The sequence below is a fragment of the Cordyceps fumosorosea genome (assembly GCF_001636725.1).
Source record: "Cordyceps fumosorosea ARSEF 2679 chromosome Unknown scaffold_6, whole genome shotgun sequence".
Classification (NCBI taxonomy): domain Eukaryota; kingdom Fungi; phylum Ascomycota; class Sordariomycetes; order Hypocreales; family Cordycipitaceae; genus Cordyceps; species Cordyceps fumosorosea.
This window is the reverse complement of record NW_017387306.1, coordinates 761,017-770,784: the sequence shown is the minus strand read 5'-3', so window position 1 is coordinate 770,784 and position 9,768 is coordinate 761,017. Positions and strand designations below refer to the sequence as shown.

General features: G+C 52.2%; 1 protein-coding gene across 1 annotated transcript; it reads left to right on the top strand.

Annotated features, from left to right (window-relative positions):
* Positions 1-3,600: 3,600 nt before the first annotated feature.
* Positions 3,601-9,244, top strand: ISF_03400 (chitin synthase; the record flags this gene model as incomplete). Its single annotated transcript, XM_018847006.1, has 2 exons — positions 3,601-3,902; positions 3,967-9,244. The coding sequence occupies 2 exons, from the start codon at positions 3,601-3,603 to the stop codon at positions 9,242-9,244; spliced, it is 5,580 nt and encodes a 1,859-aa protein (XP_018705895.1).
* Positions 9,245-9,768: the final 524 nt, after the last annotated feature.

Below are 9,768 nucleotides of genomic sequence, written 5' to 3'. Positions count from 1 at the left end.
GCTGGCGGTTCATGCCAATGGCGCAGTGGCTGTGGCTTCAGGGGGTAGACGATTACCAACCCGGGCGCATTTAACGGCCCACCAGAACGCTAGCTTCAGGGCCCGGTGTACTGGGCGGGGAGGCAGTTTTGAGGTTACATAGGTACCATACCAGTTGACAGGAGACAAACATGGCCAGCGCACAAGTGCTCAGGTGAATTGTCTGTCATAAAACAATGGCTGTGGTAAGCATCAATGATAGGAGCGCTGCTCGTCACTCTGCATACGAGTGTTTACACGTGCATGTACGCTGTCTCGGTTGCTGTTGCAGCTCTCGCACGTACATAGCAGTACATGAACAAATGGTGCCAAGCGAGATGAACAGCTGAAGAGGGCCCGCCAGCGGTGGTGCCACGCAGAAGGTACTGGTACCACTGCGGAACAGCCAGGTTTGTACTAAAGTAATCATCGCACTGGCCTTTTCGTAAAGAACAGCCAACCAGTAAAGAGTTCGCGTTCTTTATTAGTTGGTGGCAACAAATGATTGTGGTCAAAGACAGTCTATAAAAAAGTCGGTAAATGTGCACACGCCAAGCTCTGGCGGGCTTGATGCCTTCTGGACGAATAAAATACAATAATACGAGGCTGTAGGTGGTTGTTGTTGTGTGCCAGGACCCTTTCCAACCTCAGTCATCACAGCAAAGCAGACCCAAAGGGTGCATGCGTGGGCGTCAGTGCAGGGCGCATTATGCCAATATGCGTGGCGAAACACCATCTCCTACTTCTCGTATTATGCCCACCACAAAAATCTCGCTCCATTTTATGCCACGCCACACGTCGTATCCTTTGTCTGGCTGTGCAGATCTGGCAACTCTATATCGGGATACGCGACCATTTTCCGGGTCTCCCGACCACAAGGCCTCCCAGCAGTATGGAGAACCAGTCTCCAGCTCATGACTGAGGCATGAACAGTTGTCTAGCTGATACACTTTCGGTAATAGGCTCAGTTCTGCGGACAATGCCGTGCAGGCTTCCGTCCCAAGTGAGGCAAAGATTAATAACAATAATAAGGTGTTCCAACTTGCCGCCTCGGAATGTTCTTTGCCTGCTCGTCCCACACTCTCGAGTCTCGACGGAATCCGCCACTGCGGACAGGCAATAATTGGTGACTATCCATCCGGATGGACACTGGGCTAGCCTTGTTAGAACCCCCCCTTCGTGCCCGCAAAAGCCAGCGCGATGCCTTGGCTGACCCCTAAAAATACCATTTAAATCTCTATGGTGGCACGACATGGGGAATACCCCTGACTGGTGCATCTCCTATCACTTGAACAGTAGGTAGCCGCAAGAAAAGATCTTTGCGCCACTTCAATTGATAAGTGTTTGAAGCCGATTGTCACGATGCACATCATTCTCGAGCTAAGATTGCCGCCATTACCCGATGGCACATGTATTACACGATTACATGCAGACTCAATTACTCTGGGGTTGTCAAAGACTCGACGTCCAGGGTAGCCTGGTCAAGAGCAAGCAAATTAGTCGTCCGACAAGCTGGTACCTATCCGTGGAAAGCATGGCAGAAAAGAATCAGTCTCATGTCTTGTCTCACGGCGAGGTCCACCACGGCGCCGACTAGCGAGTCGGTAGACGGTCCCGTGTGAAATTGATGCTGCGAAACCGAAATTCAGCTGGCCGACAGCAATCGCCGTACCAGTTCAATACGGAGATGCTGCCGCACTAGCATCGCGGCGGAAATTGTGCTGGCTCCGGATACAGTAACGCGTCCATGGTTCAGCTTGACATTGGTAGAAGGACGAGATGGATGTGGCATGACTTTCAGGGGGCGGGACTGCGTAATAAAGTAGAACTGACAGTTCTCTGATGAACATGACATGTAATACAGTATTTACTACAGATGATGCAAGTTGTAGTGTAGCAGTTGTGCGAGAGTGTCACGCTGCTCATGGTCCATGGGACAGTGTTCGTCTGGCTACACACAGTTGACGGACCTGTCTCTCGCGGCCCATACCAGACGGGTTGTCGAAGTCTCAGTCCAATTACGGCTCAACACGAACTGTCTTGGCTATGACTTCGGCAACACAGGTTCTGATTCTATACTCTGCATGGGGAGTCGAGAATCGATCTTATGAACCGCGGAGGGCATGAGTTTCAACAACCAGAATCTACGGGGTCACAGGTAAAAGGATTATTTCGAAAAACCAAAAAAATCCCCAGACACAAAACCATAACGAATGCCACGAAAGCTTGATGAGAGGTAGAATAAAGGGGAGAAAAAGAAAGAAAGTTGGGTCAAAGCACCAACAGAGATCATCTCTCCCTTGCTAACGTTGGTCTGGTGGAATGCGGGCCGCGCGGAGAATACACGCAGTACAGAGTCTGGGGGTGTATCGAGAATCGGGAGATGAATTCATTCCGTAGCACTCGCGTTGACGAAGGGAATGAATTGATGATTGGGACGAGACAAGAGATGGGGTGTTGTGCATGACATTGGCAGATATCTTGTGCGCAGTGTTTTCAGTGCTTCTACGGATACATAGTTTACGGATGCTTGGTGCAAGTGATTTTTTTCCACTGCTAGTGTGCAGCTGCAGGGCCTGAAGTGGCCAATGCTGGCACATGCAGATGGGATTACGTCGAAATTCCAGCGCTGTGGGAAGCTTTTTTCAGTGGTTCAAAGCGCGCTCATCCAGCATCATATCAACCTGCGCTCTTGGCAGCTTGCGCCAGCCGGACCCGGGCTGTTCCGCTGGTGGCATGTAACCAAAAATACGCCCCCCGTTTCCACTCACACCCTCCCCCTGGCCTGGCAAGGCCCCTAGCGCAAGCTAACACGAGGTCAAGCCTCGTCGCCTGTCTGTCTCTCTTTCTGGCTGCCTGTTGCCCGTTGTTTGGCTGCTCTGCTGGTCAGGCTGTCCCAGCTACCAGTAAGGTTGTGCTACACTCAGGACCTTGTCCTGCTGGCTGTGCTTAATTTGGCACCTCCAAGCTGATGTATCAGTACCTTTCTTACCTCCACAGCGGTTGAGCGGGTACCATCTGTTCCCTCAACTGCTCGGGGTCAACTCAACTGACTGTCCCTGGCTGCTGGCAAAGCCGGCCCCCCGTCAGTCTTCCCATTCGGCTGGTCTCGTCTGCACAAAACCTAGAATCGCTTTTTTTTTATTATTTTCTTTTGCTTTGCTCATCACAAACACCACGCCTCTCGATTCCCACCTGCCTGCGTGCATTGCTACAATCCCTTCCGCGGGGCAGTTTTGCTTTCGCTGCTCCCTTTTCCTTCTACACCTTCGTTTCCTGCCCGGCCCTGTCAAGGCTGTCTGCTGTCTCCTGTCGCATCTTCTCTCGCTCTGCACAGGCCTGGTCTTGCTTGGGCTTCCTCTCGCTTTTTCTACACGCCCACGCCTAGCAGCACTCTTGTTTCAGACACAAACAGGTCCTCGTCGTACAGCACACGCCCTAGAACACGAAACTGGCCGTCATCCGCATTCTATTTCTTCCTTTCCTTCTACACTCTTCAGCAAAGTAACCCACCAGGCTCATCAAATCCTCGACAGCCTCGTCTAGTCCCCTCGAGAGCCAATTCCTGGCTGCTCGCCCAATATGGCTTCCAACATGCTGAATCTCGGCGGAGGCGCGCACACGCAGGACTCCTTGCCCTCCCTGCCGACTCATCTTCAGTCCGACACGCACATTACTGCTCATCTTGCCAGTCGCTTCCATGTCGCTCACCCCACCGCTCGACTATCGTCACACGGCCTCGTCTGCCTCAATACCTACACTTCGTCATCCAAGGGCCCCGATGGTGGCAAGGAGGGAAGTGCCATGGCTGGTGCCGAGGATATGGCTGACCGTGCCTGGCTGAGACTCGGCCACCGTTCAGAAAACCAAGCCGTCGTATTCCTGTATGCCATGTCCCTGTCATTCTAGAATCATGGATGATGAAGATACTAACCGACTCGTCTGTAGTGGTGAATCCGGCTCGGGCAAGTCTACTATCCGCTCACACCTCCTTACTGCCCTCCTCAACAAGTCCTCAACTCCGCTCTCCAGCAAGCTGTCTCTCGCCGCTTATGTCTTCGACACCCTTACCACGACAAAGACTGCCACTACCCCAACGGCTTCCAAGTCGGGTCTCTTTTACGAGCTGCAATACGACACGTCTTCCACAACAAACCCCATTCTAATTGGTGGTAAGATCCTTGACCACAGACTGGAACGAAGCCGAATCACCGATGTTCCCACCGGTGAACGCAATTTCCACGCACTCTACTATCTTCTTGCTGGAACAAGTGCCGCTGAGAAGACTCATCTGGGTCTTGACGACTCGCCCGTTGCCGGAGCCACCCGTTGGAAGTACCTCGGCCACCCTACGCAGCTCAAGGTTGGTATCAATGATGCCGACGGCTTCCAGCTTTTCAAGACCGCCCTCAAGAAGCTCGAGTTTCCTCGCAACGACATTGCCGAGATCTGTCAGATGCTTGCTGCCATCCTCCACATTGGTCAGCTTGAATTCGAGAGCGCAAACGATACCAGTGTCACTGGTGGTGACAGCGGTGGCTTCTCCCACGAAGGTGGCAATGCCTTTACCGCAGTCAAGAACAAGGATGTTCTCGCCATTGTTGCTGCATTCCTCGGCATCAACGCCAATGACCTGCAAACTACTCTTGGTTACAAGACCAAGATGATACAAAAGGAGCGCGTCACTGTCATGCTTGATCCTGCCGGCGCTCGTGCCCATGCCAATGAGCTCGCCAGGACTCTCTATGCTCTGCTCGTTGCCTGGATCATGGAATCGGCCAACCAGCGTCTTTGTGCTGCCGAGGAGTCCATCGCCAACACAATCTCCATTGTCGACTTCCCTGGTTTTGTCCAGCAGAGCTCTACCCGATCTGTTCTTGACCAGCTTCTGAACAACGCCGCCACCGAAGCCCTCTACAATGTCACTCTTCACAATTTTTTTGACCGCAAAGCCGAGATGCTCGAGTCTGAGGAAGTCAGCGTTGCTCCCACATCATACTTTGACAACTCTGATGCCGTCAAAGGCCTTCTCAAGTCCGGTAACGGCCTTCTGAGCATTCTTGATGACCAGACCCGCCGAAACCGAACCGATATGCAGCTCCTCGAGAGTTTCCGCAAGCGCTTCGAAGGCAAAAACGCGGCCATTGAGATCGGTTCCGCCACTGCCAAGCTCCCAGGAAGCAACTTCATGACCGAAAACACAGCCGCTACCTTCACAGTCAAGCACTTTGCCGGTGAAGTGGACTATCCTGTCAAAGGTCTCATTGAAGAGAATGGTGAGCTCATTTCTGGTGATCTGCTCAATATGGTGAACACAACCAAGAGCGAGTTTGTCGCTCGTCTCTTTGGACAGGATGCCCTCCAAACTGTGACCCATCCCAATGAGAGAACCACTGTCATGCAGGCCTCGGTCAGCTCTAAGCCTACTCGTGCTCCTAGCGTCATGTCCCGTAAGGGCACTAGAGCTCGCGCGCCAGGCTCACGCCGCCAACAGCAGCAGGACGCCCTTGAGCGTCTCGAGCAACTTGGCGACTCTCGCGAAAAGGACTCTCGTCGCACCGCGACCCTCACTGGCATTGAACAGGGTGCTTCGGGCCAATTCCTGTCATCGCTGGACAATGTTCAAAAGGCCGTCACGGATCCCGGTACCAACGTCTACTTTGTCTTCTGCTTAAAGCCCAACGACCGTCGCATTGCCAACCAGTTCGACAGCAAGTGTGTCAGGACTCAGGTACAGACCTTTGGTATCGCCGAGATCAGCCAGCGTCTGCGCTCCGCTGATTTCAGTCTATTCTTGCCCTTTGGCGAGCTCCTTGGTCTCATTGATTCAGAGACCATACTCGTTGGCAGTGAACGTGAGCGTGCTGAAATTGTTATTGAAGAGAAACGCTGGCCGGGCAATGAGGTGCAGATTGGCTCCACCGGCGTCTTCCTTAGCGAACGATGCTGGATGGAGGTTGCTCAATTCTCCGCCAGTGGTCCTACTCGCGCAGGTGTCTCTGCTGATGGCGAAAGCTATGCTGTCTCTGAGCGTAATCCCTTTATCGCCTCCAAAGAGCAGCTCGTCTCTGGTGGCAACACTCCCCTCATGTACGCCGGCGAGAAGACGAAGGCCGGGTATTTTGCCGCGGGCGATGACACTCGATCTGAGGCTGGTGTCTCTGCTATTGGTGGTGGCGATATGTTCAAGAACTTCGACACGCGTGAGCAGATGGCAGAGCGAGGCAATGAGAAAGACCTGGTTGAAGTCGAGGAGTACAAGGACAGCGCTAGCCGCAAGCGTTGGGTATTCACTGTCTACTTGCTGACCTGGTTCGTCCCGGATTTTCTCATCCGCTGGATTGGCCGCATGCCCCGCAAAGATGTCCGCATGGCGTGGCGTGAAAAGCTCGCCATCAACCTGCTTATCTGGCTCCTCTGTCTCGTCGCCGCTTTCTTCATTGTCGTTTTCCCCCTTCTCATCTGTCCCAGGCAACATGTGTACAGCCCAGCGGAACTGTCTTCATACAATGGCAAGTCGGGAAGTAAGGGGGCCCTAGTCTCTGTTCGTGGAAACGTCTTCGATTTGGCTTCCTATGCTCCTAGACACTACCCGCCTTACCTCCAGCCGAAGCTGCTGCTCAACTATGCTGGCCTGGACATCAGCTCTCTCTTCCCAATTCAAGTCAGCGCTCTCTGCCAGGGGAAAGATGGCAGCATTAATCCTGAAGTCACACTCGACTACAAGAACACAAACTTCACTGGCATTTCCCCTGCGCTTATCAGCAGTCAGGATATCAACGCCAAATACCATGACTTCCGCTACTTTACCAACGATACCCGTCCGGACTGGTATTATGAGCAGATGACAATGCTGCGGGCTCTTTTCAAGAAAGGCAATGTCGGCTACACGCCGCAGTATGTAAAGAAGCTCAGCGAGAAGCAACAAACGATTGGAATTATCAGTGGCCGTGTCTACGATCTCACCACCTACATGGCTGGTGGCCGTCGACTTCGCGCTAAACCTGGCGAGTCGCCTCCTGATGACGCATCCCTGGCAAACTTCATGGCCGACGACGTCACTCAAATGTTTCAAATACAGTCTGGCTCAGATATGACCAAATACTGGAACTCCTTGGCCATGGATGCAGCGCTGCGCCAGAGAATGAAGACTTGTCTCGACAACCTCTTCTATGTTGGTGACGTTGATACTCGAAACTCAACTCGCTGTCAGCTGGCCACATATCTGGTCCTTGCTGTCACTATTGTGCTGGTTTCCGTCATTGCCTTCAAATTCCTTGCTGCCTTGCAGTTCGGTGGCAAGAGCATGCCCGAGAACCTTGACAAATTTGTCATTTGCCAAATTCCTGCCTATACCGAGGACGAAGACTCACTACGTCGCGCTATCGACTCGGCTGCTAGAATGAAATACGATGACAAGCGCAAACTGCTCGTCGTTGTTTGTGACGGTATGATTATTGGTCAAGGAAACGATCGCCCCACGCCTCGCATTGTGCTCGACATTCTTGGAGTTGCCGATACCGTGGACCCCGAGCCTTTGAGCTTCGAATCTCTTGGCGAGGGTCTGAAGCAACACAACATGGGCAAGGTCTACTCCGGCCTCTACGAAGTCCAGGGTCACATTGTTCCCTTCATGGTCATTGTCAAGGTTGGTAAGCCTTCCGAGGTCGGCCGCCCCGGTAACCGTGGCAAGCGTGATTCTCAAATGATTGTTATGCGTTTCCTCAACCGCGTTCACTACAACCTTCCCATGAGCCCTATGGAACTCGAAATGTACCACCAGATTCGGAACATCATCGGTGTTAATCCCACATTTTACGAGTTTATGCTACAAATTGACGCTGATACTGTCGTTGCGGCCGACTCTGCTAGTCGCATGGTGTCTGCCTTCATCGACGACACGCGTCTGATCGCTGTTTGTGGCGAGACGGCCCTGACCAACGCCAAGTCCTCTTTCATCACGATGATTCAGGTCTACGAATACTACATTTCGCACAATCTTTCCAAGGCATTCGAGTCCCTCTTCGGTTCCGTCACTTGTTTGCCTGGCTGTTTCTCCATGTACAGAATTCGTGCAGCGGAGACTGGCAAGCCTCTGTTTGTCAGCCGCGAGATCGTGGAAGATTACTCTACGATCCGTGTTGACACCCTGCACATGAAGAACCTGCTGCACCTTGGCGAGGATCGTTACCTTACGACACTCCTCCTCAAATACCACAACAAGTACAAGACTAAGTATATCTTCACTGCTCATGCCTGGACTATTGCGCCTGATTCCTGGAAGGTGTTCCTCTCGCAGCGTCGTCGCTGGATCAACTCTACCGTCCATAACCTCGTCGAGCTGATTCCCATGGCCCAGCTCTGTGGCTTCTGCTGTTTCAGTATGCGCTTTGTTGTCTTTATCGACTTGCTCAGCACCATCGTTCAACCTGTCACCCTCGCCTACATCGTCTACCTGATTGTCCTCGTCATCGAAAATACAAGCGTCGTACCAGTGACCGCGTTCATCCTTCTAGGTGTCATCTATGGTCTGCAGGCTATCATTTTCATCTTGCGCCGCAAGTGGGAAATGGTTGGATGGATGATTCTGTACATCCTTGCTATTCCCGTCTTCAGCTTTGGTCTTCCCTTGTACGCTTTCTGGAACATGGATGACTTTGCCTGGGGTAACACTCGTGTCGTGGCCGGCGAGAAGGGCAAGAAGGTCGTCGTTTCCGACGAGGGCAAGTTCGACCCAAGCTCAATTCCTCGCAAGAGGTGGGAAGACTACCAGGCCGAGCTCTGGGAGACTCAGACCTCGCGCGACGACTCGCGTTCCGAAGTCTCTGGCTACAGCTACGCCACCAAGGCGCACCCTCATGTGTCCGAGTACGGCTACGTTAGCCGTCCAGGCTCAACGACTGGGCTGGTACCTGGCATGCCTCATGTGTCCCACGATCCTCGCAGCATGTCTCGCATGTCGTTGGTCCACTCTGAGATGGGCGGCGCCAACCGCATGAGCACGTACGGCGGCTCCCAATTCTTTTCTCCCGACGACATGGTTGGCCTGCCCAGTGACGACGCGCTCTTGGCTGAGATACGAGAGATTCTTAAGACGGCAGATCTTATGACCGTCACTAAGAAGGGCATCAAGCAAGAGCTCGAGCGACGCTTCGATGTACCCCTCGATGCCAAGAGGCAGTATATCAACAGCGCCACTGAAGCTCTTCTCTCTGGCCAACTGTGATGAGGACATGAAGACGCATTTGCATTTCTCATGGCTTTCATGATGTCTTGGACCAAAATCAAACAAATACTTTCATTTGGAATACCCCCGTGTTATATATGGTACCGCATGTCGATACACAGCAGAAGCGACACCAACTTTTCTTATTATACAAATAATCTTTTTAACTTGAGGGGAGGAGGAGGAGGAGGGGGTAAGAGCCACTCGCTGCGTGTTGTCATCTGATCTAGCTGTTTCCCCTCACCAGATCAATCACTTTTTGACCTTGTTTTTGCGATTCATTTTTGCTGGTATTTATGCATAATTTTATCTCTGGGTTGCTGTTAGGATAGTATTACTCTGACTTGGAGGAGAACAAAAGGAGTTTTATCTTTGTTCATTTCCCCCTCTTTTTTTATCTTGAGACGTTTGATCCGCATTTAGTATCTTCGACTTGTCTATCCAAGTTTGCTCTTTTTTGGAAATTGCATCTGTCAAGATTTAGAGAATAGTCCATCCACTACGGAGGCACATACTTAATACAT